The sequence below is a fragment of the Elephas maximus genome, chromosome 6, assembly GCF_024166365.1.
Source record: "Elephas maximus indicus isolate mEleMax1 chromosome 6, mEleMax1 primary haplotype, whole genome shotgun sequence".
In the NCBI taxonomy this organism is placed as follows: domain Eukaryota; kingdom Metazoa; phylum Chordata; class Mammalia; order Proboscidea; family Elephantidae; genus Elephas; species Elephas maximus.
In genome coordinates, this window is record NC_064824.1 from 117,802,346 (window position 1) to 117,830,173 (window position 27,828).

General features: G+C 53.5%; 4 protein-coding genes across 21 annotated transcripts; 2 read left to right on the plus strand and 2 right to left on the minus strand.

The window, feature by feature from the left end:
* The first annotated feature begins 1,675 nt into the window (after nt 1–1,675).
* On the plus strand, nt 1,676–8,274 carry ZFAND2B (zinc finger AN1-type containing 2B). 4 transcript variants are annotated; one of them, XM_049888259.1, is made up of 10 exons: nt 1,676–1,936; nt 2,208–2,302; nt 2,525–2,656; nt 2,790–2,941; nt 3,214–3,306; nt 3,389–3,449; nt 3,533–3,600; nt 3,934–4,006; nt 7,303–7,414; nt 7,924–8,274. In XM_049888259.1, exons 1-9 carry the CDS (start codon nt 1,882–1,884, stop codon nt 7,408–7,410), a joined length of 837 nt encoding a protein of 278 aa, XP_049744216.1. In that variant the 5' UTR covers nt 1,676–1,881; the 3' UTR covers nt 7,411–7,414; nt 7,924–8,274. The 4 variants fall into 4 exon arrangements, with proteins under 4 accessions (XP_049744216.1, XP_049744215.1, XP_049744218.1 ...); XM_049888258.1 differs by lacking the exon at nt 7,924–8,274 and having other exon boundaries at nt 7,303–7,454; XM_049888261.1 differs by lacking the exons at nt 7,303–7,414; nt 7,924–8,274 and adding an exon at nt 4,125–4,633.
* On the minus strand, nt 4,744–11,869 carry ABCB6 (ATP binding cassette subfamily B member 6 (Langereis blood group)). Its single transcript, XM_049888247.1, has 19 exons — nt 11,089–11,869; nt 10,606–10,743; nt 10,154–10,340; nt 9,861–9,962; nt 9,483–9,666; nt 8,787–8,908; nt 8,266–8,375; nt 7,985–8,050; nt 7,687–7,812; nt 7,438–7,514; nt 7,282–7,345; nt 7,095–7,180; nt 6,828–6,885; nt 6,527–6,631; nt 5,942–6,116; nt 5,701–5,813; nt 5,369–5,463; nt 5,219–5,287; nt 4,744–5,034 (listed from the first exon to the last, which is right to left on the minus strand). The coding sequence occupies exons 1-19, from the start codon at nt 11,635–11,637 to the stop codon at nt 4,923–4,925; spliced, it is 2,538 nt and encodes an 845-aa protein (XP_049744204.1). The 5' UTR covers nt 11,638–11,869; the 3' UTR covers nt 4,744–4,922.
* A 444-nt stretch (nt 11,870–12,313) lies between these two features.
* On the minus strand, nt 12,314–21,726 carry ATG9A (autophagy related 9A). 12 transcript variants are annotated; one of them, XM_049888234.1, is made up of 17 exons: nt 21,535–21,720; nt 20,810–20,883; nt 20,538–20,592; nt 20,004–20,135; nt 19,837–19,880; nt 19,260–19,324; nt 18,114–18,275; nt 17,781–17,922; nt 16,802–17,550; nt 16,567–16,720; nt 16,281–16,460; nt 15,602–15,850; nt 15,219–15,397; nt 14,996–15,113; nt 13,987–14,209; nt 13,647–13,792; nt 12,314–13,364 (listed from the first exon to the last, which is right to left on the minus strand). In XM_049888234.1, the coding sequence occupies exons 4-17, from the start codon at nt 20,104–20,106 to the stop codon at nt 13,359–13,361; spliced, it is 2,520 nt and encodes an 839-aa protein (XP_049744191.1). In that variant the 5' UTR covers nt 20,107–20,135; nt 20,538–20,592; nt 20,810–20,883; nt 21,535–21,720; the 3' UTR covers nt 12,314–13,358. The 12 variants fall into 12 exon arrangements, with proteins under 12 accessions (XP_049744191.1, XP_049744189.1, XP_049744193.1 ...); XM_049888232.1 differs by having other exon boundaries at nt 20,538–20,595; XM_049888236.1 differs by having other exon boundaries at nt 20,538–20,595; nt 21,608–21,716.
* Nucleotides 21,727–21,790: 64 nt separating this feature from the next.
* ANKZF1 (ankyrin repeat and zinc finger peptidyl tRNA hydrolase 1) lies at nt 21,791–27,824 on the plus strand. 4 transcript variants are annotated; one of them, XM_049888244.1, is made up of 14 exons: nt 21,791–21,868; nt 22,325–22,496; nt 23,170–23,282; nt 23,482–23,584; nt 23,703–23,896; nt 24,305–24,417; nt 24,511–24,658; nt 24,943–25,171; nt 25,358–25,513; nt 26,202–26,688; nt 26,847–26,958; nt 27,088–27,255; nt 27,393–27,478; nt 27,701–27,824. In XM_049888244.1, the coding sequence occupies exons 2-14, from the start codon at nt 22,355–22,357 to the stop codon at nt 27,822–27,824; spliced, it is 2,175 nt and encodes a 724-aa protein (XP_049744201.1). In that variant the 5' UTR covers nt 21,791–21,868; nt 22,325–22,354. The 4 variants fall into 4 exon arrangements, with proteins under 4 accessions (XP_049744201.1, XP_049744203.1, XP_049744200.1 ...); XM_049888243.1 differs by lacking the exon at nt 21,791–21,868 and adding an exon at nt 21,878–22,048; XM_049888245.1 differs by lacking the exon at nt 21,791–21,868 and having other exon boundaries at nt 21,878–22,496; nt 23,703–23,830.
* Nucleotides 27,825–27,828: the final 4 nt, after the last annotated feature.

Consider the following 27,828-nt stretch of genomic DNA (forward strand, 5'->3'; position numbering starts at 1 on the left):
TTTGCCTTCATGTCTGGGCTCCAAAATTCAGCAGGCTGAAGATCAGAGAAAAATGATTCTTGCCAGTTTCATATGCTGCTTATATTAGATTAAACCATATGAAATGATCATTTTTTAAGTAAAAAATGGTCAAATATTAGTAATTTCATATGCTCCAATCTAACAGAACTGATGATGGATCTCACAGATGGTGGAGTCTTAGAATTCACACAGGCTAAGATCTTTAATAAATGTGCTTTCTAAAGGACTGAGGCCAAAACTGAATTCCCATAGCAGAGAGCCCTTAGGTACACACCTGGTCTCCTGCACATCATTGGACTGACTCCAGGTTATGACCAGAGATTCTAACAAAGCCTTGAGCAATATGCTGAGTCTAATGGGATGACTCAGGTGTCTTAAGAGAGACAATAAAAGTGAAACAAATGGGACAGTAATGGTAGGTAGCCACAGTTTTGTTGGAGTTGTAAACTTTGGGAGGAGACAAGAGTCAGGTCATGATATGACTTAAACCCATGGGTGTGAGCTATAAGACCAACTTTTTATGGAGTCCACTGTGCCACATCGGTCAGGGTATGGCAGGTAACAATTTCTTTTCCTGTTCCTCAGTACCACAGTATGGCAGACGGCCATCCCATAGCTTACACATTACAGGCCCAACCATATGGTGAGCACTGAGTCCCCTGTCTTGATTACAAATTCCCAGGACAGAATCTGACTGACCAAACGTAGCAAATGCTCCTGGTGCCTGTTATATCTGGTTGGCTCATCTCTGACTTCTGCTGCAGCTATAGTGGACAGTTCCTTTGGGCTAGGATGGCTTCCCACCTCAAAGCCCAGCCTCAGTATTTCTGCCTCAGGGCTTTCCCCCAAAGACTCCCAAACTCAATCTACTTGTGCATAGGAGTAGACTGACTGGCTGTTAGAAGTTAGAATGGGGGTGGGGAAGTTGCCATCCCCAGGAGCAATCCTCAATTTGTAGACGATAGGAGTCAGTCCAGGATCTTAGAAAATTCTGGGTGCCTTCTACGTGGTTCTTCTGCAGGTTCCCAATAGAATATAGCCCCTATTACCACAGTGATAATCAGCTCAATAACACACTCTTTATTGGCTTTTTCTTCTTCCCTGTCTCCCTCCTTTCCACTATCTTACTCTGGCTACCTAGGTTTACCTCTCACCTGAATTATTGACACTTAAATTCTTGTCTCAGGCTATGCTTTTGGGGAACCCAAACTAAGACACTTTGTAGAAATGACGTGCAGTTTTGTACAGAAAGCTGCACTTTAGAGAGACAGCACAGTCGTAGCTCGTGGAGAGTAAGTGCAGTCGTGGCCACAAACGAAATGGCCAGGGGGAGGGTGTAGAAAAGAGGGCCAAGGACTGAATTGTGAAACACCGCAAACCATCCCAGCCCTCCTTTCCCAGAGTAACATCTGTCCACGCATTCGCCGCGCATTTCAACCATCCTTGAAGCCTCAGAAACACCCCTTGAAGCCTCCAGAAAGACCCCTTTTGTTACTACGCCTGGGCCCAGAATCGCCTTAAAGCCCCCTCCTCCCCTTCAGACACTTATCTAACTCCCCCGTCTCCCCTGAGGCAGAAGAGGCAGGACTCTGCGAGGGACGCTCCTCCCCTCTCGACGACTGCGCGGGACGTGCCTGCCCTGCGTAATGACGTCGGCGAGCTTCGCGCGCCGGGGGAGGATTGGGAGCCGCGGGCCGATAGGCGCCGAGGTCTCCGGTAACCCCGGCTGGGCGGGGACAGGGCAGGGAGCCCCCCCCCCGCCCCGTCCAGAGTGCTGGGTCACGGCCCGGACCTGGAGCGGGAGCCCTAGAGACGCTCGGTACTCGCTTCCTCTCCGAGTAGGCTGCGCCAGGCCCGGCGATGGAGTTTCCGGACCTTGGGGCTCACTGTTCCGAGCCGAGCTGTCAGCGCTTGGGTGAGGAGCGGAGCGCGCGGGGGCGGGGCCGAAAGGGGCTCGAACCTCAGGTGAGCGCTAGGTGGGCGCGGGGCTGGCAATGCCCGGGGGCGCCGGGCTCCAACTTGTGGGCGGTGCCTAAGGAGATGGTGCGCTAAGGAAGGGGTACAGCTTGTTACAAATAGAGTGGGGCTGTAAGGACAGCGTTTCCGTTGCCCGGAACGGCAAGGCTTGAGTGATGGGAAAGGACCCGAGGTCCCGCTGGACCCGCAACTGAACCCATTCCTTGCAGATTTTCTGCCGCTCAAGTGCGACGCTTGCTCGGGTATCTTCTGCGCAGACCATGTGGCCTACTCCCAGCATCGCTGTGGATCTGCTTACCAAAAGGTGAGGGGTCACAGGAGGAGAGAATGCGTACAGAACCTGGAAAGGCCACTGCTTCCGTTTTCCTCTTCTTTATCTTTCTGAGATTCATTGCTGGTGAACCTTGTGCTTTCTCTCTCGTGCGTTTGTGCGCGATACACCTAGGAGCTGGGAGGTCCTCTCAGCACCAGAGATTTGCTTGGGCTGGGAGCGGGCCTCAAACTGATCCCTGCCCCTTGCCTTTAGGATATCCAGGTGCCAGTGTGCCCACTCTGTAATGTGCCTGTGCCTGTGGCCAGAGGGGAACCCCCTGACCGCGCTGTGGGGGAGCACATTGACAGAGACTGTCGCTCTGATCCTGCACAGCAAAAAAGGAAGGTAAGCAATGGAGAGCAGCCACGACCAGTCCAAGCTGGGACTGCAGATGCCTGGGAACCTGAAAGCTGCTGCGATGGGACTGGGGAAAGAGGCCAGTGTGTCAGCCAAGACAAACTTTCCCATTCCACCTCAGATCTTCACCAATAAGTGTGAACGCTCTGGCTGCCGGCAGCGAGAAATGATGAAACTGACCTGTGATCGCTGTGGCCGAAACTTCTGCATCAAGCACCGTCACCCACTGGACCATGATTGCTCTCGGGAGGGGCCTCCTACCAGCCGGGCAGGGTAATTGAAACCAAGTCTTCTAGTTCCCTTTGGGACAATCTCATCCTTTGGAAATTGACTTAATGCCTATCGTCACAAGTTTGGCTTTGGCTAAGGGAGTCTTTCAGCTTCCTTTTCAAGTCCACGTCTGCCAGTCCTGATGTACAGCCCAGGATGTTCTCTCAGACTCTGCAGGAACTCCCCTCTTGATTTCCTGGGTGGCTGGGTAAGGCCTAGGGGGAGCTTGCGAGCTGATTGTTTGGAGGCATGCTAAGAGCGTCTCTTCCCTACAGACTTGCTGCCATCTCCAGAGCACAAGGTCTGGCTTCTACAAGCACCGTCCCCAGCGCAAGTCAGACCTTGGCTTCATCTACCTCTCCCAGCAGGTAGGTCTGCCCATTTCTTCACTTCCTTTTTTTTTTTTTTCCTTCACACCTCTGACTTCAACTTCTTGAATGTCTGCCACAGAGCCACAATTCATTCTCCATCCCGGACAGCCCCTCCAGTGATTGCTTTGCAGAATGGCTTGGTGAGTTAGGGAGAGGTTGGATGGACAGACATAAACCCACAGAGTAAAGTCAGTGGCAACTGGTCTTCTCTTTCCTCTTGCAGAGTGAGGATGAGGCTCTGCAACGAGCCCTGGAACTGTCGCTGGCAGAGACCAAGTCCCAGGTCCCTAGGTACCTACTTCTGGTGAAAGGGGGAAGGTGGGTGGTGGGCAAGGCCTCAGTTTGGAGGGGAGGGGGGACTACTCTGACCTGATGAAGGATAAGGAACTTGGGCTCAAACTTAAACTTATTAACTAACATTTGCCAAGCCATTTAACCTATTAGAGCTTTAATGTCCTCCACAAAATGGGGACAGTACTAATACTAATCATCTACCTGGTAGGGCTGTTGTGGAGATTGAGTTTTAGTAGCCGGAAGTGCTCAGCAAAGTGATGCCTAGCACAGATCAGCTGCTCATATTTTAGGTATTAATGTCATCCAACTTGAACTCCTCCTCCCTCTCAGTTCTCAGGAGGAAGAAGACTTAGCGTTAGCACAGGCACTCTCAGCCAGTGAGGCGGAATACCAACGGCAGCAGGTATGACAAGGGTGGCATAAAGATGGGGTCCTGCTGCCGGGAGGGAGGAAGAAATTGTTTACTTGTTTTCTTCCACATGGTGGAGAATTTGGAATGGTGGTTATGCTTTTGTTTTCAGTATGACTCCAGACCACGCTGAACTGCTCTGAAGGGCTGTCCCCTCGTTTCCTTGACATCACGCCCTGTCTCCCCCTCCTTTCCCTCTCCTTGCTCCAGGCCCAGAGCCGCAGCTTGAAGCCGTCTACCTGCAGCCTGTGCTAGGGCCTGGGCTTGGGGAGGGAGGATCAACGGAGGAGGACTGTGGCCCTCACTCGTCTAGGGTCCCCAGGGAGAGGAGGCTCTGAGCAGCCTGGAGTGGAGAGACAGGCAGGAGTGATGTGAAGGCCGCCTCCTGGAGCATCAGGAGAAACAGCCGGTGGAGCTGAGCTTACAGAGGCCTTGTGAGACTCTCCAGCTGCAGGGGAGAGAGTGGCTCTAAACTGTGCCCTGGCTGGGCCCTTGGTGGATGGCGGGCAGGTCCTCCTCAGCCCCTGTCATCATGTCTTCCCCCTTACGCCAGGGTTGCCCCCACGTGTAGTAGGCAGGGAGGAGCCTGGGAAGAATAAAGGATCTTGGCAATCAGTAAAGCATCCAGGTCTATGCATTTCTTTCCCCTCTCCACCCAGAGCCACAAGGGTCTTGTCAGGAATGCTCACCTGACCTCAGGTGGAGGCCCACTACAATGCCCCACTGCCACAAAGCCACAGTGGTCACAACACAGTCCACACTTTTATTTATCTAAGGAAGGCTTTTTCTGAAAGGCCCCTTTGCCTCACTCTAGCTAGCACCATGCCCCAAGGCCAGGATGAGATATGCCAGGGAAAAGGGATCTATGTTATTTCCCTCTAAGCTAGCAGCGAAGTGACCACAACTTTTGTCACCGTGTCATGGTCTGGGGCTTGGTGTCTTCTGAGACTTCTTCCTGTCCCTGCTGCTGCAGCTGCCACATATCAGCATACACCCCACCTCGGGATAGCAGAGCCTCATGCCTGGGACAGAGAGGAAAGCATAAGCCCCAAATATCAGTTTTATCTTAAAGCTCGTCACTACCGGCCAAGAGGGAGGACAAAGGGGACGAGTAAGGGAGAACCCTCCAGAAACCCCTCAGACTTCGTAACCTTTTCCTGGAACTCCAACAGGGGCCCTGCCCTGTTCATCCCCAGGGTCCCTTACCGTCCTCTCTCCACGATGCAGCCATCCTTGATGACAAGGATCTGGTCAGCATTAACCACAGTTGAAAGCCTGAGAAGTCAGACACCAGTTACCCACCACACTACCAAAAGCGGGCTCACTCTGCTCTGCTTTGGAGTGGAGGTCCTGTACCTGTGTGCCACAACAATAGTGGTGCGGTTGGCGCAGACTTTGGCCAGAGAGGCCTGGATGGCCCTCTCATTTGATGTATCCAGTGCTGATGTCGCCTAAAGAGAGGATCTGGGTTAAGCTGCCCCTGCTGCCCAAGACCTCCAATGGAAGGAGGATGCAGGTGGTTACTGGGCCTCAAAAATAAAAAGGCTCTTGTTGGACCTTAGCAACTGTAAGGTGTGTTATGAAACCTGGATATGTGTTCTCTATCCTGGGTGGGAACCGGGTCCAACAGGAGTGGCTGGGGCAGCAGGCAGGGGAGGAGGAAGGGGAAGGAAGCCAAGGACCCTCACCTCGTCCAGCAGAATGATGTCAGGAGCCTTGAGGATGGTGCGAGCGATGGCAACACGCTGCTTCTCCCCACCGCTCAGCTTCAGGCCCCGCTCTCCCACCTGAGTCTCATACCCTGTGAATGTCCCCAACCTCCTTCAAGTCACACGTAATAAACTTGGTTTCTGTCATCAGATGAACACGGAAGGAATGGAACAGGTCCACACTGGGTTGGGGCAGGGGCTCTCTGCGGGGGACCCTCACCTTCAGGGAAATTCAGGATGGAATCATGGATGCCTGCGGCCTGAGCAGCGGCCTCCACCTCATCATTGCTAGCTGTGATACGGCCATAGCGGATATTGTTGGCGATAGTGTCATTGAAGAGGACAGTGTCCTGGGGCACGACTCCAATGTGAGACCGAAGAGAGATCTGGGTCACCTGTGGCCAAAAGACCATACGCTCATCCCTTTGGGACACCCTCAGCCTAGAAGGCAGGATGGGTTAGCAAGAGGCACGTGGGATGAGAAGCCCTGGGTCAGAGCCCTGCCATCACCACCCCAATCCCAGCGTGGGTAAATCACTCAACCATCCTGAGTCTGTTTCATCATCTGTGAAAAGAAAACATACTTCCTCTACCTGCTTCATTAGATTGCTGTGGAAGAGCTCTGTACCTGGTAGACACCACACAAATCATTCTCACAACTGCTTATGGGCTAGAAAGGCTGGGACTTCCCGCCCCAGCTCTTTGCAAGCTGGTATCTTCTATTCTCTCTGGATGCCCAGTACCTGCCACCCTTCACCCCAATCCACAGACTCCTAAATCCCAGTCTTCTCCCAAACTCCCTTACCTGGGAAATGTCCTGCCCATCTATTCGGATACAGCCAGAGCTGATGTCATAGAAGCGAAACAGCAAGCGCAAAACTGTGCTCTTCCCGGCCCCAGATGGGCCTACCTGGTGCATTGGAAACAGGGAAAATATTCTCAGGCCCATTGGGTTTTCAGGCTCCCTCTCCAAGAGGCCACTGATGTCCATGGAGGCTGCCACATTCAGTCCTGTGACTCGTCACCATGGAGCTCTCTCTGATTCCCCACCTGGGGAATGAGGGAAGCTCAAGGAGTCTGGGCCAAGTGGCTGGGTGTCCTCTCACCAGGGCCAGAGTCTGTCCAGGCATCACAGTGAAGGACACGTCCTGTAGGGTCTCCCGCCTAGAAGGCAGGGTAGGCGTGGTCAGAAGTGCTCCATGCCCCATGCCCACTTCCATCACCAGAGCTACTAGTGGGCCCTGTCCCGCCCCTGCCCACGCTGTCTTTCCAGGTAGGAGTGGGCTGAAGACCAGGGATTCAAAGCAGGAGATGGGCAGGAAAAGTTACAAATGAACAATGGGCAAGGACAGAGGCAAGTGGGAGGGGCTCACCCATCACCATAGCTGAAGTGCACATTCTCAAACTCAATCTGGCCCCGCTGAAAGCGAAGGGGCCCTGCTCCAGGAAGATCTTTCACCTGGGAGGGTGCCACTGAGTGTCACCACTATAGGCCTGGTATTCTCTAAACACAAGAATCAGGCTCCCTGTTCCCCAAGCCCTGTTCCTCTCTATACTCACCTCTGTCTCCTCTTTCAACAGGTCAAACATGTTCTCCATGTCGATGAAGTTGGTCTGGATCATCCTGAGAGAAGAAGGGTGGTGGCTGGGGCCCCCTGGAGGAGCTGGGGAAATATCAATGCACCCTGAAGAGGTGAGGGCCAAGGATCTGATTACCTGTAGTAGGTGCCAAACCAGTTGAGGGGCATGTACAGCTGGATGATGTAAGTGCCAAAAAGCACGAAATCCCCAACCTGTGGAGACCCAGAACAGAGGACCACGTCACCCACCATAGGCTGCAGGCTGCTCTTGTCACCCTGCCTACTTCCCACCCAGGAGCCTGGTGGTGCCCAGACTTAGATCCTGAGCCCCTGTTTCCCCATCCCCGGCACAATCCCCAGCCTCTCTCCCATGATTTTGCCTCACCTGCAGCTTCTGCTCACTGACAAAGTAAGCACAAAGCAGGGAGCCAGCAAGGAGCCCGAGTCCAATCACCACATTCTGGGTCTGATTTAGTAACACAAGTGAAGCGTTTGACTTCCACTCCAAATCCTGAGGGCAATATGAGGGAGGGAGGGACGTCGCATACACACTGACCATCGCCAAGTCCAAATCTGAGTCCAGAGGTCTCCAATCTCACAATCCAAATTTTACTCCTCCTAGCACCAGCAATTCTGCAAGGCCAGGTCTTCGCTCTCAGCAGGCCTCAAACTGGCATCCTCACCTGATACTTGATGATGGCCTCTCGATAGCGTTCCACTTCATATCCCTCTGCATTGTAATACTTCACCTGATGAACACAAACCACTGTTGTTCAGCGTGGGCATAGTACTCGCACCAGGATCTTTCCCTCCAGATTGCCAATCCCTCCTTCCCAATTTCAAACACCACACCCACATCCCCCAGCCATGGGGCTCAGAAAACCCTCATTGGCCCGCGTGGTCCCCAGCCACACTCCTCCAAGATCTCCCTGCCTCACACCACTACCTCCGGGGCCTCCATTACCGTCTCAAAGTTTATCAGAGAGTCCACTGCTCGTGCCCGGGTAGCGTTCTCCTGGGTGTTCATTGCACGGCGAAACTTGGTTCTCCACTCTGTGACTACAATGGTCAGGGCTAGACAGTGACCGGGGAGGTAAAGGAGGGAGGAAGAAGAAGAGATCAAGATCTCATTTCTAACAACAGGGACCTCGTGTAGATATCTGCTACCTGTGCTAGAGCACCATGGCCCAGATTTCAGAGGAATAAGGAGCAAGTTTTAAGCTCTCAGAGAGAAGGATCTAGGCCCGAGACGTCTTTGTAGCCTGTTCAAAACCTCATGTGTGAAAATGGTTTCAGTGAAGCAATGTAAGCAAGCTGCACCTTGTTATACAAATGAGGTTTTTCCTTAAGCTAATGTGCCCAGGGTGCCCTTCCCCAGCCCTCCATCCAAGCTGAGCTAAAGCTTGTTTGGCAGAGGAGGAGGCCCACCCACCATGTCACCCTGAATAAGAGTCCAGGGAGATGTTTTCACCAAGCAGCACTCACTAAGATAAAGACTCATGCACAGGAACACAATGAGGCCGAACCAGGCATTGAAGAACATGCTGAAGTAGATGATGCCAATGATGATGTCGGCCAGCGTGGGGATGACGTTGAACACCAGGTAGCTAGGAGGATAAGTCAAGCAACAAAGAAAGGTGGGCTCGGATCAGCAACTCTGCCTCTAGGAGTTTCAGTGCAGTGTTTTAACAGTGAGACTAAAATCATTTTAAATGTTCTCTAGGGGGATGGCTAAATGAACCACAGCCTGCCCAAACTACGGAATTCTCCGTATCGATTATAATTAACAAATCTTTACACACGGATAGTAAACTAACTCTGTAATGTTTCGTTAAGTGAATAAACCAACTCTGAGAATAAAACCTATCTCACGACACCACATATCCTAAAGAAACCTGCATGATACTACAGTACTTCTGTCTGTCTCCACATGGTATATCCATAAACGCAAAAAATGCAGAACTCAACATACTAAACTAAAAGAGAGAACCTCTGGGGGGGCGAGGGAAATTCCAGAGATTTTCTCTCTGTCCATGTTTAATCACTATGAAAGCATTTGTACGTTAACCTTATAAAGGAACAAATGGGGGGAGGGGCAGCTCCTCAGGCTGGGTCTGTTCCCCTTCTGACAGTCCTTCTGCTCCTACCCCCTGCCTGGCTCCCTTCCCACTGTCCTGGCACCTGAGCAGCCCTGTGACACTGGACGTGCCCCGGTCCACGATCCGTAGCACCTCCCCAGTGCGGCGTCCCAGGTGCCAGCGCAGTGAGAGCTCGTGCAAGTGGGAGAAGAGGCGCAGCTCCATCCTTCGCGAGGTGAACTGCTGCACGCGGATCCACAGGAACGTGCGCAGGTTGCTCACGAAGCCTGCGGGGAGCCAGGCAGAGGAGGCCTCAGAGGGGACTGGGGCTCAGTGAAGTCAGCCCAGCACCAGGAAGAGAGAGGTTTGAGGGCACAAAGGGGCCTGGGGGGAGGTGCTCAGTAGAGGCACGGTGAGGAGGGCATGCCTGTGGGAGGAGGGGGCCATGCCACCCAAAGTGGGCAGGGAGTCCCCCTCATACCTGTACTGCCAGTGCCACCCCCCTGAAGGAACTTGAGGAAGACATAGGTGGTAACAGTCTGGGCCAGGGAGCTCCAAGGTGCCTTCTCAGTCAGCAAGTTCACTGGGGAGGAAACGAGTCAGAGCCTGCTATGGCACCTAGGACTCTTCAGGCAAAACTGCCCCAGGCACCAGTCACAGCCTCTTTCTCAGCACCCAGCTCTGTCCCACCTCCCTAGGTTAGGGCCAGCCCACCCATCAGGCCAATAAAAGACCAGTGTGAGCTGGCACCCCTTCCCTGGAACTCCCCCTCACCAATGTCCCTATAGAGGATGGGGACCAACACGTTCAGTCCCCGGTCTAGTCCCATGAGCCCCAGGCAGAAGAGCACAACCAACTGCAGCACTGGACTCCCCCGAGGCCACAGGTAGCCACTCAGTAGGCGGAGCTTCCTGCCAAGGTCTCTCCAGGTAGACCGTGGTGCCCCCTCTGCTGACCTAATCTAGGATGGTGAAACACATGTGGGAGAAAAACGCAGAAATCAAAGTAGTGCACTATAGCCAGAAATCACTGAAAGCCTCTAGAGAAGAACGTGTGATGCATGGCTCCCCCGTTATCTTAGACTCACAAGCGATCCCAGATGGGGTCAGAGAGGCTAACAGGTCACAAACTGATATTTAGAAAAGAATGAGTTCGTTGTGGGGGAAAGAAATGACGGTAGGGAATGAAAATAAAATAGACCCCAGGGTTCAGTAATGCCAGTGTACCTGGCTCCTCTCTACATCTCCATCCTCTCCGTTGACCTGCAAGGTGTAGGACTGGGGACGAAGTCCAGGGGCCCAGAACCCCAGGACAAATAGCCCTCCAGAGACCACATACCGAAGCACCCAGAGGCTAAACTGGACCTAGAATGCAACATATGTGAGAATAATATTAATGAGGACCAATATTCCATTACATTACTGATTACTACTTATATCGCTGGGGACTGGTTATGGGGACACATCCAGGTCCTCCCCAGAGCCCAGCACTTAATAGGGTTTAAAAAAAAAAAAAAAAACCCCACCAGTGACTCAGCACAGGCACACCCCACCAGCTGGCTATCAGCGCCCAGGCGACACCCGCCCCTCCCCTCTTTTGTTCCTTAGAGGCAGGCCAAAGCATGGAGCCAGTATAACTAGACATGCAAGTACAGTCCTTCTTCCCAAGGCCAGCCAGCAGTGCTTCCCCTCTCCCACCAGACTCCTCACCTGCTGGCCCAAGTCCGTCCTCGCCCACCACCACTGTGGGCTGTTCCAGGACACCAGGGCCAAGTTCTCAGCCGCAAATGTCACAGTCCAGAGAAGCAGGAGTCCCGGGCTGTGACTGAGCTTCATCCAGACACCCATCGCTAGCCTCTGCCGTGCCTGGCTCCGCTCCACTATGAGCAGCCCCAGGCCACAGGCGCTGGTCAGAGTCCCCAGGACGGAGGCCAGCAGTAGATAGCCTGGCAGCGGGGCCCCTCGGGCGGTACCCACCCGGCCGGCCAGTCCAGCTAGGGGCAGCGCCACCTGAAGTGCGGCCAAAACGAGCTGCACCCCGTAGAGAGCGACGCAAGGGCCGGCCCCCCAAGACAGCGTCTCAGCGCCAGCGGGCCGCTCCCGACGCTTGCAGGGTAAGGCCAGCACCAAGGCCAGAGCCCCCAGGGCCGTCAGCGTCGAGGGCACGAGCGTGAAAAAGCAGCAGGGACTCAGGCCGTTCTGCGTCCAGACCAGACCCACGGGCCCTTCGGCCTCGCAGTAGTTGCCCACAGTCACCATGGTAATACGTGGTCGCCGGCCCAGGCTGCGGGGTCTGAGGGACGGCAGAACGGGGCAGGCCGCTCGGGGCGGGGCGCGGACACCAGAGTGTCTCGGGTCATGGAGCCCCCGAGCGCCTGGCCGCGGGGTCGCGGGGAGGGACGCACGTGGACCTGGCCACACCGCCCACTCGCTTCGCGCAGGCGCCGCCGCCACGCACTCACGCAGGGCGCGTACGCCGTCTCCGCCTGTCTGCCCCTAGCACGCCCGCGGCCCGGGACCCTCCAGCCAAGCGCGCGCCGGTAGAAATGCCCAGCTTCAGCGTCCAGCTCGCGCGCGACCCTACTGCAACGGCCCCGCCCACCAGGCCCGCCCCCAGCCCCGATCCACGGTCTCCGTTGGCCAAATGTTTCCGAAGGGGCGGGGGAACGCGTTGCACGGGAAGGACGCAAAACAGAGGGGTTGAATCGGCTTGGTCACGTGTTCAGGGCGGGAAATCTGACCGCACGTCCCGCTGCAGACCTTGACCTCCAAGGAAGCGTGGGCCAGAAATGGTCCTCCTGATAGCAGGTTAGCTCCGTCTGTCCAACGACTGCACGGCCCTACATTCTTCCAGAGCCCTAGCTCCCTGGGAGATGACACGCACCCTGCTCCTCTTGTCCCCAGAATCTTTGCAGCGTGAGAAAACAAGCCGAAACCTGGTCAAAGTCCCTTCTTTATTAAGGGTTATCAAGCTGTACACGGCCCCCACCCGGTTCCACTGTGAGTCCGGGCAGCTCAGTTCACCACTCAGCGGACCAGAGCTGAGGGAGGGGTGGATCAGAGGGCAGGGACTGAGTTCCAGCATGCAATGCGGCAACCCAAAGCCTAGGCCGAGGCCTCCTGTCGCCCCCTTCCCACCTCTAGGGGGCAGCGGGATACAGGCCAGAGCTCTCTTGCTGGGAGGTAAGAACGGCCGAGGGCACACTCCAGTGCAGATGGTGGGGGATACAATAAGCAGCAACAGGGGCCTTAGAAGGCCTCAGCCTCCCAGGAGCCCATCCCAAAAGTTGGAGGGGGAAGCAAAGAATTTCGATCCTGCTCCTGTGATTTACAAACCTTCCCTCTTAGTGTCAAAAGGTAGTGTGTGAGGGGAGCTGGGAGCTAGGGCATCCAGCCCAACACAAAGCAAAAGCCGAACAGAAGGGGAGCAAGTGAACAGAAGGGGAGCAAGCAGCACACACATGCCAGTGATGTGCGGAAGCAGGAGAGGCGAGCAGGCTGCAGCTCTGGGAGAGCACTGAGGTGAGGTAAGGGCCACAGCCTGAGCTGCTCATCTGCACAGGGCTGGAGGGCACTGGGCTTGAGGGCCCAGGCCCGAACACCCCACTCCAGTTGGCACAGGTTCTTCCTGCTTGGCAGCTTCTGTGGTGGGCAGCCCTCTGGAGAACTTGTAGGGGTGAATGCAAAGGTGGCAGTACTGGGGCTGGGCTGGGGACCAGTTTCTAGCACCACACTCTGAGCCAAGGGGCGGCGTGGGGATGAGGCTAGAGTCCTGTGTGCCCCTGATTTCTAAGCCCCAAATTCCTCTCCTAGGGCTGTGGCAAGCCCAGTGTTGGCACCTCCCTTGGCCAGGCACAGACACACAAACACCACACACGTGGAGCCAGGCAACACTCAGAGGAGCCCCCATGGCGGGCGGTTGGGATGGCAGGGCACCAGTGGCCTCCATCCTGGGGCGTAGGGACCCTCCTCAGCCTTATCTACACCTGTGGGGAGAAAAGGGTTGGTAGTGGCGATAGTCTTCAACTATTTGCTTACCCACACAGAAGCCTGAGGATAGGGAAAAGAAGAACCTGATTTTGGAAAGAGAAGGGAAGAAAAACTCCAGCCCTGGACTCCATAGCAGTTGGGGGAAGAGAGGAGTGTATCTTAGAAGGGTACAGTGTAGTATCTCCACACTGGAGGCCCGTCTTCCTTCACATGAGAAACTTCTGCCTCAGCCTGGCAGTTACTAGTTCTAGCAGCTTCTCAGGCCCTGGAACCCTTACCTTATGCACCTGAGGGGGTAGCTCATCCTCCGAGCCCTCCTCAGGCACAGGCTCTGGATGCCTTGATGCTGACTGCCCATCTTCAGCCCATCCTCCAAGGGGCAGCCGGGAGAAGTGAGAGGGAGCCCGGGGCACTGTGCCAGGATCTAAAGAGGCAAGCAAGCCAACTCTTAGAGCAAACGCAGACAAATAGGAATAAGAGGAGTTCTGGGGCTGCTGGGGGTAGGGGGAGCTAGTCTCCTTGGGCCTGATCCCTCTGACCTCTTTCTGCCCCTAGAGAGGCCCTGAAGAGCTGCCCTCCCCTGCAGACTCTGTCTCCTCCTATACCCCCAGTGGATACCTGTGATGCCCCCATAGCGCCTCTGGAAGCCCCCCTGCAGGGCAGTGGTCTCAGGTGCTCCAGGCCGGGGTGTAGCACAGGGATAGCTGGCAGACCGGGGGATAGGTTGGGGAGCCCGAGCGCCCTCTCCCCCATCTTCAGGGGCGCTCTCCCCACTCTCATCACTCTCTCGGCGGTGCCATACATGCCGCTCAGGTTCCGCCTGGGCCTGCTGCTTGTGGAGCTGGAGAAGTGGGGGGCTCATTAGTAAGGAATAGAAGGATGTCTGTCTGAAACAGCTGCCCCCACTATGGTGTTGCCAGTTCCCACTTAAACCCTGTCACCTACAATCCCTGTCCCAGGGCACCTGTCATATTAATAATGTGTAGCATATGTATGATGTTTTACAGGTTAGGTTCTCAGCAGATCCCTGAAAAAAAGCCTGTGAGTAGGGCCGTCTTATCACCTAGTCATTTGACTCAAGAACAAATTACTTGGGGTCTAAGTGTCAGACACTCTTCTAGGTGCAAGGGATACAGCAGTGAACAAAATGCCCCTGTGGGGTTTATATACTGGTAGTGGTGGTGGCAATAGAAGATAGACAACAAACAAATAAATAAGAAGCAGATATAGTATGTCAGGAGATGTTAAGCACTACAGAGAAAAAAAGAGCAAGAAGATCTGAGGGGGTGGGCAAGGGAGGCTTTTACTCAGGGCGGTCAGAAAATGTCTCACTGAAAAGGTAACGGCAGAAACCAAATAAGGAGAAGGAAGGAATCATATGGCTATCTCAGGGGAAGAGTAGTCTATGCAGGGGAGCCACAAGTATGTAAAGACCCTAGAAGAGAATAAAGCTTAGCTAAAAAGGGTATCTAACAAGAGAGTATATGTGGGAAAGGAGATTACACAGCACGTAAATAGCAGAGAAGGGATTTGAACCCAGGTCTTGCTTCTTCAGATCGCAAACCCTCTAAAACTATTTTCAGCTGCCACCTGGGTTCTGTGGTCCTGTGCCTTCCTGCCCACTCACCTGGTGCATATAGAGGGCGTGCAGGCTCATCTCGGTGGATGCATATTCTGACAACACCAGGCTCTGCAGCTGTCCTTCCCACACACTGCTCCCGGAGCTGGCTGTTCTGGCATCTACCCTGTCCCTCCCAGCAGACAGATAGCAGTCGTCAACATTTCTGAGACCTATACAAGTTGCTGAGGGCTCCTGCTATGGCCTCCCGTCTTGGCCCACCTTTACTCACCCAGAGCCTGTCATGGTGCTGGGAGCCCGGCCTGTGGCAGCCTGACCAGGCTGCAGAGGGGAGAAGGAGCGCAGGGCAGACGCAACTTCAGCCCTGTGCCGGGAAGCCTGCAGGTCTCTGGGCAGTGGCAGGCCCCGGCAGGATGAGCCGGCTACCACATTTGCGATGAGACTCAGTGGCTATGAAAGAAAGGGGCAGGTGGAATTCTCAGGGCAGGAGTGAGGGCTCTGGCTCCCCTAGTATTTTGCACCTTAGGATACAATGGCATGGCCGGAACAGACAAGGAAACTGACAGGGCAGGCCCTTCCACCCCGAGCCTGATTCTCAACTCCCAGCTTCTAGCACCCCCTCCACCCATCATTTCCCAGTCCCCAGGAACACACCTCAGACTCAGATTGTAAGGACTGGATAGATGTAAAGAGGGCATTTTCAGGGAGCAGACCCCCTTGGGCAAGGCTAGCAGCTGCTCCGTCCCGCTGAACCTGTTCCTTAAGGAAGCCCAGGAAGGCCGTGCTCTCACGCGGTGGCTGCCAGCCAGGGTTAGTGATGGCAAAGTGCATGAGCGACAGCTCTGTCTTCCCGTCCTCAGCTTGCTGGTACACTGAGGCCTCTGTCTGCCCACCGGACAGCCACTGCCAGGGGAAAGACAACGAGCAGGATTGTGGCCTGTCCTCTCACAGGGACCCTTGCTCTAACTTTCCTGCTTGGCGGGGGGAGGAGGGTGGAGGGAAGGGGCTTGCCTCTGGAGGACAGAAACTGCAATGCACGGTCATATCTTGTCTAAGGGGCCTGGTACCCACCCCAGGAGTGGCCACATGCAGGGATAGTTGCTTGGGTTGAACGACTGCTAATGGATGCTTGACCAAGGGTACAAGGCGAGGGCTGAAATCCAGCCCAGGCTCCTGTTTACCAAGCAATGTGTGCCCTGGTACATGGCTGCCCAGAGGCAGGGCTGCCTTTTTGTGATTTGTCAGCTCAGAGGGACTACCTTCTGGCAGTTTCCCAAAGACACTGTACATGTCAGCACTGTCCCTCTCCACCTGGACCCCTCCTCCTCAGTACCTGGGGATGCCCGTGCTGGCGAACATCCATCTGAGCAAAAGAGCAGGTATCTCCAACGCCGACAACCTCCACAGTGAAATTGCGGAAGAAGTCTATAATCTCCAGGGCCCGTGGGCGGAGGCAGAAGATGAGGATGAGGGGTGTGACAATGGGGCTCAGCAACTCCTCCAAGATGAATACCTAAAAGGAAGGGGACTGAGGTCACAAAAGAGCAGGCAGGGAGCCCAGCCCTCCCCACCGAGCCATCATCCAGCCTCTAGCAGATCCTAACTCCATCTCCACTCACTGCCTTGTACTGGAAGAGCTGGGCAAACTCGTCCCGGGTCTGCGAGCGGTGGGCATTACCCTGCCAGTGGTCAGGCATGTAGTGGATGTGAGCGAGGATCACGCGGAGCAGCTGCTCGGGGCAGAACACCATGTGCTGGTCTGGGATGAAGGACCTGGGGGAGAGGGTCATGGTGAAATGGGGGCCCTGCCTGGGAACACTAGTCTGCTTGTTCCCACCTGTTGCCCAGGCCCACCTGCACACGGTCACAGCGACCCCCAGGAGTGTGACGGTGGTGAGGACGTGCTCCACAGCCAACACATCTTCATCATAGATGGTGAGGGCAATGAGCACGGCCAAGATGGAGCCGGCGAAGAAGGCGCCATTCTTGGCCAGCAGTGTTAGCAGGGGTGACAGGAAGCAATTCATGTACTTGGAGGCGGGTTTGTAGCCGCGGCTGAGACGGGACTGCAGCTCATGCTCCAACTCATTGAAGTGGCGGAGGTAGCAGCGGCCATACAGTGACCAGCAGCGGGCTCCCAGGGCCCCCGGCTCCCGCTTCAGCACCTCAGCGTAGCTGAAGAAGGCATAGAGGATCTGCCAGATGAGGATGAGAGGGCACAACAGGAAGTTTGCGATGCCAATCCACAAGATGCGGTTGCTGAGGCGCTGGGCCAGCTCTAGCCGTTGCCCCCCACGTTTGTACTCCGCCTTGAGGCTCCATTCATTGAGAAACAGAGAGCCAGGTCCCCAGAAGAGGATCAGCTCGAAGTTGTACTTGAGACCACGGGTGAAGAAGACGACTTCCCCGAGGCCGGGCAGGCGGAAGCGCAGAGGCAGGAGGGATTTGTTAACCAGCGCCACCATGTAGTTCTGGAAGCGGAGGATGCGGTGGTAGATGTCCAGCTCCGTCAGTTCCCGCTTGTGGATGCAGATCTGGTGCTCCTTCTGCGTCTGCACGATCCGGGCCTGCACTTCCTGCCACGTGCAGTACGGGAGGGCAGACTGCAGGGTGGAGTGGGGTGGGAGGAGGCAAGGTGTGGAAGGTGGGGTTGCTGCTCAGCCCCTTAAGCTGTGTTAGCTGTGATGCTCAGGGGTCATGTGCTTAGCTGATTGGAGTCAAAGCAAATGCACCCTGACCTGTACCCCTAATGCCCAGGAATACATCCCACTCTCCCCAAGCTGCAGAAGACATCCTAGGCTGTTGTGCTAACTGCCCAACTCCCCAGTCTTACCATGGGGATACGCAGAGCATGCAGGTAGAAGGAGTGAATCTCCCAATAGCAGCAAATGTTGTAGATGAACTTGATAAGCCGGTGGATCCAGAAGACACCAGCAATCACGAGGATGATGATAAGGGAGCCATTCTCCTGAATCCTGGTGGGAAGAGAGAAGGGGTGGAGGCTGGGCCTTAAGGTGTCTTGGCAGACATGCTACTGTCTCAGAAGATTCTGCTAGGCAGAGCCTGGGTCTGTTCTGGGGTATGAGCAGCTACCTCAATACTCCACTCCATTTCTCACCTGCTGGAGCTCTACAGACTCTGATGCTCTTTGACCTGTAGCCTTTACCTGGCACTACAGACTTGGGCAGGCAAAAAGGCGTCTGGCAGAGTGACCTTGACAGGCTCAGTAGGGTGAAGACTGTGGTTCACCATCTTGTTGGCAAATAGGATGTCGTAGTCCACACAGCTGACCAGGAAGGTGGTGAAGGCAACCACAAAGAGGAACTGCCTAGGGAATTGGGGAGAGGGAGCACAGTCTGAGAGTCAGGGAGGCACCAGTGAATAATATGGGCTAAGAGAAGAGTCTAGAAGCAGCAGAACCATATCAGTGATTAGCCTCTGGGGAGATGGAAGGCCTGGAAAACCCCCAATGGGCCCTCCCTACTGCTCAGCCTATTTTTTTCCTTCTTTCTCTTAACCTCAGACCCTGCAGAATCAGTCTGTTTTCCTCACCTCATGGTAATCTCTGCCACTCCCTACTGTACTCTTTCAAAGCTCTAATGATTGAGGTCTCTGGCCTCCCTACTCCCTGGTTTCCTTTTGAGATTGAAGTTAGAAATCCTTTAGGGATTTGCACTCTTTCTTATTGAGGGAGAGCTTCCCAGCCCCTGCCTCTTTGGCAGTGGCACATGGCTCCTTCCTCTTAGAAGACTTGCTGCCTAGCAGCAGACCTAAGATGCAACCCAGGCAGAACAGAGGCATTTTTCTCAATTAAGTGGCTGGCATCTCTGAGACCTTCTGATTGGACCATGCCCATTCCACTGGAGCTCTGATGACTGATCAAAATTTGAGCTCTCTTTATGGAAGAGGGGAAACCCTGGTGGCACAGTGGTTAAGTGGTATGGCTGCTAACCAAAAAGCTGGCAGTTCGAATACACCAGGTGCTCCTTGGAAACACTATAGGGGATTTCTACTCTGTCCTATAGGGTTGCTATGAGTCAGACTAGACTCAACTCGACAGTAACGGGTTTGGGTTTTTTTTTTTTTTTGGTCATGGAAGAGGTAGGACTTGGAAAGCTTTCTTTATAGGGGAGGTAAGTAAGGTGAGGCTGTACGTTTTGGTGCCACATTCAGTCCCTGAACTATAAAGGTCTATAGAGTTTTGATCCTGGGACTGAGTTTCATTGGCACCTAGGGCCAGGAGAGAGTATAAGAAAAAGAAAGACTGAGATATACTCCTTTACTACCTCATCTATCCCTTTTGTATACTTACATGAGCTCAAAGATCTCCCCGATGAGCATACAAGTGAAGCCATTCTTCTGATGTAGATTATAAACGTGTAATCGTTAAGAAAAAGTAGTTGGTAGAGGCAGCAATTAAGCACACAGACTTTGGTGTCACACACCTGAGCTTAAGTCCTACCTCTCTGACTTTCTAGCTTTATGACTCCGGCCAAGTTACTTAACCTCTAAGCTTTTTTCCACAGTGGTATACGGGGAATAACAAGGCCTATCTTTTAGAATTATTAGATCTAAAACAATACAGGCAAGATACTTAACACATAGCTGACATAGAATGAGTCCAAAAGACATGAATTATTAGGATTATTAGGAACTCATCAAAAAGGAGAATCTCCCTTAGAGAAGTTACTTATAAATTAACACCACAAAGTACAAGGTACATAGCTCTCAGAAATTGTGGGGCATCATTATTTTTAAGGATCATTGTTTCCCCAGCCTCTCATCCCCGTTCCAGGGATTAGAAACAAACTCACCCCAACTTCTCATCAGAGACCTGGCCTAGAGAGAGGCTCAAGATTCTAAAGTCCCAATACAGTCACAAAGGATATTCGAGAGAAGAAGAGGTCAAGGTTTTCAATGTGGTGCCAAGGTGCTGTGGACACAAGGGCAAGGATGTCAGAGCCCTGAAGGAACATCAGCCCCTTGCTCCCTCAGTGTCCCCCCCCACACCCCAGTCCCCATGTCCCAGCTCTGGATGTCATGTCCAAGAACTCACACTTGCTCCCCTCAGGGACATGCACCAACAGGTCTTCCTCCCCTGGAGGTGAATCGCTGTAGGAGGCCTCTAGGCGTTGGTATTCAGTGTCAAACTGCGCCATCACCGCCGCCCCCTGTCCACCTTATCCACCTGCCAGTGATGAGGAAGACGAGACCCTGGTTCAGGCCCAGAGGCTGTCTGCCTGCTGGCCTGCCTACTAGGCCAGGAATGAGAAGGAATCCTTGGGCTTTGTCTCCACTACTAGGCTCCTTGGGCCAAAGGCAGGGGAGAAGGAGTAACCCAAGGAAGGCAGTGAGCTCAGGGCTTGGGAGACCTTAACTGGTCAGTCATTCCCAGAGCTTTTACTGAGTTTCAGTTTCTGCCTTGCTGGCCTGAAGCCAGACTCTGCCCTTTGAGGGACTGTTTTGCCTTCTATTCAGTGGAGAGAAGGGGCCCTCCCGCTCCCCTCCTAGGGAGACCCTGGTCTCCCAAGAGACAAGCAGTTTGGAAGCACTTAGAAAACAAAGGTTTGAAATAAGCACATGACCCTACCAGCTCCATGGACAGTGTCTGCTCCACTCCAGCCGTCGGTGCCCTGGCTCTGCAGCTGCTGGAGGAGAAGATGTCAGGCCCCAGAGAGTGGGAAGTGGGGACAGAAAGGCACTGAACTCTCCCACTCACTCCCACCTCCCATTAAGAGGAGGTCAAGCATGGGGCAGGGAGGCTGCAGTGGGGAAGAAGTGCTGTTTCAGCCTAGGAGTATCAACAGTTTCTCTGGCTGTATGGTCCATTCAACTCAGGGTACCAGGAAGTGACTTACTGACCTGTGGAGCCTGGGTCAGCGTGGGCCTGAAGTCCAGTGGCCCCTCTGGACTATTTCCTCATTGTCCCACCTCAGCTTCAGAAATAAGGCAAGCATCTCAGGGTCCAGAAAGCCCCAAGCCCAAAACCCAAGAAAAGTCTTTTCTGAGGCTCTTTCTAGTCAACCTTTCCCTGCTTCCCTAGCACCAAAGATTCAGCAGACAGGCATGGCTCTTGAGGGGAACTTTCTCACTGGATCAATGGAGACCCCAGATCCCGTATGAATTTGTAGGTTCTCTGGCGCCAGACATGATCTCAGTGGCACTCACCCAGTTAGTACAGACCCCGGGGGCGACGAGTCTTGGCCCAGTCTGGCCCCAGTGGGACTCTGGATTAGGGAGAGCTCTGAGTCCAGAGGAGATGATCAAGCCCTCAGAGAAATCACCACTCACCGGGTCTGGGTGGACTCTGGGCCCGTGGAGCCTCGGCTAGGCCTGGGCTCAGGGGTTCCTGCGGATGTTGAAGGAATCCAGCCGGGCCTACAGCCGATAGCCCGGGTGGGTAGAGGTGCCTTCCCACATCCAGCCGCCACGACCTGAGCCCCAGGGTCGCCTGGCCCCTGAACAAGGGCTCAGCTCCCAACAGCGGACAACCTCTCGCGCGGCCCCGCCGCCAGGGCGCGCCCCCGCCATCAAAACATTCTGACTGCGCGTCCCCGCCCCGCCCGCGACGCCCCTTCCCCCGTTACCCGCCGCGAGCTCTCTTAGGGCTCCGTGGGCATCCCTGGCTCGCCCCGGTCCAGGTCCTGGGATTTCAGTTACCGGTCTAGTGTTTCACCTCAGGAACGGTGACCCGGGTGATTTCAGGGGCTCGCTCGGCTCGGCTCGGCTCGGCTCGGCCGGACCCTGAGCGCTAGGCCCGGCGTCTGCCAGTCACCGTCACCCGCAGCCAGCCTGGCCAATGAGCATACGGGGTGGAAGCACGACGGCCAATTCTCGGCTCTGAGGACGGGACTAAAGGCTCGAGGCGGATCTGGCACAGTCAGGGAACCAATACTGTGCTCTACGAGCGGCGGGGCCGAGGTACGGGAGATGTTGTTTGTCCCCTTCGCCGCTCCGTAGCGACGGGACTGTCGTGTTACAGAAGTGCAGGCCTCGAGTTGTAGACGTGCGTGCCGCTCGGCTCCCGGGGATATTTGGTGCAGCTGGTACCGGCGGCAGCGAGTCTATGCAGTTCAGTAGATACCGGAGCTCGTCGTTCGGGTAACGAGGAGCGGTCCATTAGGGAACATCAGTGATTTTAACTGCTAGACTCGATTTAGTAGCTGGCTGCTCCCCCATTTCACTCTCGCGTGGTCTGAGGTTGGGGGTTTGAATAAGCGACCCGGGTCACGTATTTACCCCGGATCTGACTCCGGAGTACCGAGGTGAAGGCCGATATACTTCACGGCTTAGAGGTGACCGAGTCAGTGAGTCCGGAGACGCGGGCAGTAGGATCTCGCTTTAGGGAGTTCGGTTCCTTTCCCCTTTCTGCTCCAGGAGCCGTTTCTAAGTAATTCCTGCTGAGGCATGTCGCCCACTTCAGCTGCAGCCCCGGCTCCTGCGTCGGTCTCCCTGTTTGACCTCAACGCGGATGCCCTGATCTTTCAGGGCCTGAGTCTGGTGAGCCACGTTCCCAGGGAGGCTCTGGCCCAGGCCCTGCACTGTCCAGGTATCCGGGAAGGTTTGGGGTGGACCCACAAGGAACATGACAGGACTATTTGGAGTACATTGCTTCTCCATGGAGCTTGTCTTTATTGGTATTCCCCAGCTCAGGAGCCCACTTTGGTTTCCCTTTCTGCTGGATAAAATTGATCCCTTCAGTTAATCTCGGGGTGGTTTCCAGCACAGGCCCCTGAATTGTCTCCAGACAAGTCTCTTGCCTTTACTTATATCTTTTCTCATTAACACCAATGCCTTCCAAAAATATTTATATATTTAGTTTTATATAATTTTGGTTCGTTTCTGTTTGTGTTTTCTTGCGCCTCTCTTTAAATAAACTACACACTGTAATTGAAAATGTAAGCTAAAAAAACCGACATTTGGGGAGTGGTTTTTGCAGTTAAAAAGAATTCTAATCATACAAAAAGTTATTTTCTGCAGGATTTCTCTAAACTACTCCTCTGGTTCACTTAAGTGCAATGTTTGGTTTGTATTCATTTTATATATTTTTTTTTCAGAAGCATATAACATTATATAAGGTGATTACCGTTCCATTTCTTTCATATTACTTAATTGTAAATTCTTTGAAGATAAGGACATGCCATCTTCTTTTGTAACCTCCTCTGCTTTGTACCATGGATTTGGACTCCTTTTCTACCTCCAGTTATCCTTCCCATATTTAGGTTCAGGTGAGAGAGCGAGCCCAAAAAGAAAACTACTCCAGGGTCCTCCAGATATTTCGGAGAAGTTACATTGTTTAACCTGTGACCACACCTTGCAGAACCACCAGGAGCAGGTAAAGGGCTAGAGTGAGGGCTAGATGTTGGAAGTATAGGTATAATGGTGGGTGGGGAGAGGTACAGTTGTCTTAAAGAAGGTCTATGCTTTGACTAAGGAACTCAGTAAGTTTGTTACTCGTCATACTTTCTGGAACTCCATTCCTACTCTTGGCTACCACATTTTCATCTTCTGCCTCCCTCTTTTCTTCCTACCAGAGAGAACATTATAAGCTTGACTGGCATCGGTTTAACTTAAAGCAACGTCTTAAGGACAAGCCCCACCTCTCTGCCTTGGACTTCGAAAAGCAGAGCTCCACAGGTGACAACTGGTGGGAAACCTGAATGGGAGTATGACATGGGGTAGAGAAAGGCTAGTTCAGGAGTTTAGGGAAAGGTCAAAGTTGGGGTATCAAACTTGTGTATCATGTTGTCCACAGGAGATCTTTCCAGCATCTCAGGATCAGAAGACTCAGACTCAGCCAGTGAGGAGGATTTGCAGATAGTAGATGAGGAAAGGGCTGAATTTGAGAAGCCTAACCAACCACGAGGCTTCCACCCGCATCAGGTTCTTTTCCGAAACGCCCAGGGCCAGTTCCTCTCTGCCTACCGTTGTATCCTAGGCCCTCGCCAGGCAAGTGACAGCACAGGTTGTATGGTCAACCCTGGCCTTTTGTATGATCTCTCTAGATTTCCCCTTAGCCCAGTCTGTTTCTCACTTCTTCCCTTTCTTCCTGTCTTGGTATAGGCATCACACTTGACAGCCATAGTCTTGGGTTAAGCTGACCTGAATCTGGGAAGGATTAACAGTAGTGGAATTAAGTTTGGGAACAGACTGGTCTAGGTTTCAGTTGCGGTTCTACCACTTGTTCTTGGCTACCACTACAAGCCTCAAATTTTCTTATTTGTAAAATGGAGACAATCCTCAGGGTGACTGTATTAAATGAGATAGCGCTGGCATTTGGGAGTCTTTTCGGTATTGGTTTCTTGCTTTCCGTGAATGCAACAGGTAGAATGTTTGTGCTTCTCCTCTTTCAACCAGGTGCCCCCAGAAGAGGCAGGACTTCTGCTACAGAACCTGCGAAGTGGAGGTCCCAGATTCTGTGTGGTGCTCATGGCTGCAGCTGGGCACTTTGCTGGTGCCATTTTCCAAGGGTGAGAGGGTGCTACATAGGGTGAGGATGGAATGGATCCTGTTAGCCTGGGAGCATCAGCTGGTCTCTAGTACTGAATCTGTGCTGTCTACAGAAGAGAAGTGGTGGCACACAAAACTTTTCACCGCTACACTGTACGGGCCAAGCGGGGCACAGCCCAGGGGCTTCAGGATGCCCGGGGTGGGGCTTCTCACTCTGCTGGAGCCAGCTTGAGGCGCTATAATGAAGCCACACTATGTAAGGTGAGTTAGGCCTCCCAGATCTGGCAGTCTTCTGATCCACACTTTTTTCTCTTTTCAATTTAACTCATTAAGTGTTGTAGTGGAGAGGTGTTTTACTTCCATATCTTTCCAATCTTCATCATTTCTGGGTAAACAAAGGTAGAAAAGGAATCCCCAGGGTCTTTAGTACTCATTCTTTCTCACTTTGTGTTATCTCCTACCTCTATGATCTGTGGGTTTTTGGGTTGGAAATTTTAAAATAGCACGTAGAGATGTGCAGGGCTGAGTTACTCTCTCTCCTCTAGGAGGTTCGTGACCTGTTGGCAGGGCCAGGCTGGGCTGAGGCGCTGGTGGAGGCTGGGACCATTCTGCTGCGTGCCCCCCGCTCTGGCCGATCCTTGTTCTTTGGAGGCCGTGGGGCACCCCTGCAATGGGGGGACCCCCGACTTTGGGATATCCCCCTCACCACCCGCAGACCCACCTTCCGAGAGCTACAGCGTGTGCTCCATAAGCTGACTACTTTGCATGTCCATGGTGAGCCTTTGATACAGATCCCCAGATCCCTAGGTTCCTTAGACCTTGCTGTACTCCCAGCCTCAGGTTCTCACGTGTGCATCCAAAGATTTTCCAGGTCCTGAACCGCAGCGCAACCACATCTTCGCTGAGAAGCCTGGGCTGGCTTCTCAGCTACACTTGAGAGTGATCTTTTGTTTGTGGCAGGAGAAGACCCCCGGGAGGCAGTCAGATCAGACTCACCTCAAACACACTGGAAGACAATGAAAGTGGAGAGGAAGGAGGCTATCGAAGAAGAAAGAAGAAAGGTCCCCAGTGATGAAAATGAGGAACTTGGGCAGAATGCACAGTCTCCCAAACAGGGTTTGAGCAACATTTGGCAACTGTCAAATCCCTATATGGGTGTCTATCCTGGAAACGCAGTGGTAGATTTGCTACCCAGATAACTTACCCATGTCCCTATTTACAGATGGGCCCTTCTACCCCAACATACGTATTTACAACCATACCAGTGTCTGCTTATAAAATGGGATATGTCATAACAATTACTGAGACATGCTCAGTGATTGTCTTTCCCATATCTTACCTCTTTTGTTCACTGATGTATCCCCAGGACTTAGAACAATCTTGACACAAAATAGATGCTTGAGTATTCACGTTGCATGAATCTGTTGTATTTGTTTGTCTTACTCCATGCTGTGGTTTTGGGCTGAGCTGCTTTCCTGGCTGCAGATCCTTGGCCTGCATGGCTGTAACTGCTCCCAGCCTTTCCTTTATTGCATGCCACCCTAGGGTGAGAGTTCAGGGACTTCTGTCCCTGAATATCTCCTTCTGGGCCTGTCCTCATCTGGGCTGAGAGCCTTATTTCTGCCTATGATACTGATAGATTCAGCTCTCGATGTGCTACTTTATCTTAGGTGACAAAATAAAAACACTTAATTTTAGGATCTAGATTATCTTTTTATATACATTCTTATGCATCTGGGGCAACCCACATCCTTCCACCCTCTGCTTATCCTTTAGATGGGGCTAACGTCATATTTTTCCCTAGGTTCAGGGTCAGAGGGAGAGGACAGCTTCCAGGTTGAGTTGGAGCTGGTGGAGATGACACTGGGGACTCTGGCTCTTCGTGAGTTTGAGGTATTGCCCAAGCGGAGTAGGAAGAAAAGGAGTAAGAAGCAGAGAAGCCGGGACCTGGAGGCTGGGGCACACAGGACTCTACCCCAGCAACCCCAAGAAGATGAGGCTCTCACAGAGGCAGCCCTGGCAGATACAACCCCCATGGGGCCTTCGCTGGATGAGGCCATGGCCACTGGTCAGCCAGAGCTCTGGGCTGTGCTTCTGGCTGCTTGCCGAGCCGGAGATGTTGGGATGCTGAAGCTCCAGCTAGCTTCCAACCCTGCAGACCCTGGAGTTAGGTCTCTGCTCAGTGCCCCCTTGGGCTCTGGTGGCTTTACGCTCCTGCATGCAGCAGCTGCAGCTGGAAGAGGTTCAGTGGTTCGCCTGCTATTGGAGGCAGGTGCCGACCCTACTGTGCAGTAAGTAAGGGCCCCATCTTGAGCCATTTTGGGTCTGGAAGATGGTCTGGAGGCTAAAGTTGGCATTGGCTACTTGATAGTATTCCCTTGGTCTGGTTAGATGATGCTGAGAAAGACAGGAGGCAGGTTGAACTCATTTTGCGGGGTTTCACACCCAGGGACTTCCGGGCCCAGCCACCGTATACCGTTGCAGTTGACAAATCAACACGTAATGAGTTCCGAAGGTTCATGGAGAAGAATCCGGATGCCTATGATTACAACAAGGCTCAGGTCAGCTGGAAAAGGAAGGAGAAGCAGTGTGGGAAGGCATCACAGATCTTGGCTAGATCTGTTCGATTACAGTTTTACCAAGGCCAGCTTGAATGGGTCTTACTTAATACCTTCCCTGAAATCCTCTAGGTGCCAGGGCCACTGACACCAGAGATGGAGGCACGGCAGGCCACACGGAAAAGGGAGCAGAAGGCAGCCCGGCGGCTACGGGAGGAACAGCAGCAGAAGCAACAGGAGCAGGAGAAGCAGGAGCAAGAAGAGCAGCAGAGATTTGCTGCCCTCAGTGACCGAGAGAAGGTGAAGCTGGAGGTTCTCTCTTCCACAGCAAGACTTCCTTAGAGGTCTAATCCCTTCCTCATTAAGCAGCTGCCACTTCTTTGGTACCTCATCTGTGACTAGGGCCTTGTCCTTAACACAACTTCTCTTTTCTTCAGAGAGCTCTTGCTGCAGAGCGCCGACTGGCTGCCCAGCTGGGAGCCCCTGCACCTCAGATCCCTGACCCTGTGATCATCAATGTCCGGTATGGGGGGGAACGTGTGAATGGGTGGAATATTATGTTGTAGGGACCATTTTGGGCAAGTGGAATGGGTGCCTACATGATATTCAGAAGGGTTGTTGAGGGGATTTGAGATGTTCTGGGAACTTTTGGAATGAAAACATAAATGGCAGGAAGGGTAGGGAAGGCTTGGATTGGAAAGATTTGGGGGTACCTGTCCATCCATTTTTTTTTCCTCTTCTTCAGACGCTGCTGGAGTTGTGGGACATCCCTCCAAGGCCTCATTCCCTTTCATTACCTTGACTTCTCTTTCTGCTCCACACGCTGCCTCCGGGATCATCGCTCTCGGGCTGGGAGGCCCTCTTCCTGATCTT

Bases quoted from the DNA above. Each gene is read 5' to 3' on its own strand.
- ZFAND2B (XM_049888259.1), top strand. From the start codon at position 1,882: ATGGAGTTTCCGGACCTTGGGGCTCACTGTTCCGAGCCGAGCTGTCAG. The intron at 1,937-2,207 runs GTGAGGAGCGGA...CATTCCTTGCAG, and splicing joins GCCGAGCTGTCAGCGCTTGG to ATTTTCTGCCGCTCAAGTGC. The intron at 2,942-3,213 runs GTAATTGAAACC...TCTTCCCTACAG, and splicing joins CCTCCTACCAGCCGGGCAGG to ACTTGCTGCCATCTCCAGAG.
- ABCB6 (XM_049888247.1), bottom strand. From the start codon at position 11,637: ATGGTGACTGTGGGCAACTACTGCGAGGCCGAAGGGCCCGTGGGTCTG. The intron at 7,813-7,984 runs GTGAGGATGCCA...TATTGCCCTCAG, and splicing joins AGGCCATCATCAAGTATCAG to GATTTGGAGTGGAAGTCAAA. The intron at 6,886-7,094 runs GTGAGCCCCTCC...CCTGCCTTCTAG, and splicing joins CACTTCAGCTATGGTGATGG to GCGGGAGACCCTACAGGACG.
- ATG9A (XM_049888238.1), bottom strand. From the start codon at position 20,106: ATGGCGCAGTTTGACACTGAATACCAACGCCTAGAGGCCTCCTACAGC. The intron at 19,881-20,003 runs GTGAGTTCTTGG...TTGTGTCCACAG, and splicing joins TGTCCCTGAGGGGAGCAAGT to CACCTTGGCACCACATTGAA. The intron at 15,851-16,280 runs GTACTGAGGAGG...TTCCCCTGGCAG, and splicing joins GCCAGCACGGGCATCCCCAG to TGGCTGTCCGGTGGGCAGAC.
- ANKZF1 (XM_049888244.1), top strand. From the start codon at position 22,355: ATGTCGCCCACTTCAGCTGCAGCCCCGGCTCCTGCGTCGGTCTCCCTG. The intron at 22,497-23,169 runs GTATCCGGGAAG...TCCCATATTTAG, and splicing joins CCAGGCCCTGCACTGTCCAG to GTTCAGGTGAGAGAGCGAGC. The intron at 23,283-23,481 runs GTAAAGGGCTAG...TCTTCCTACCAG, and splicing joins TGCAGAACCACCAGGAGCAG to AGAGAACATTATAAGCTTGA.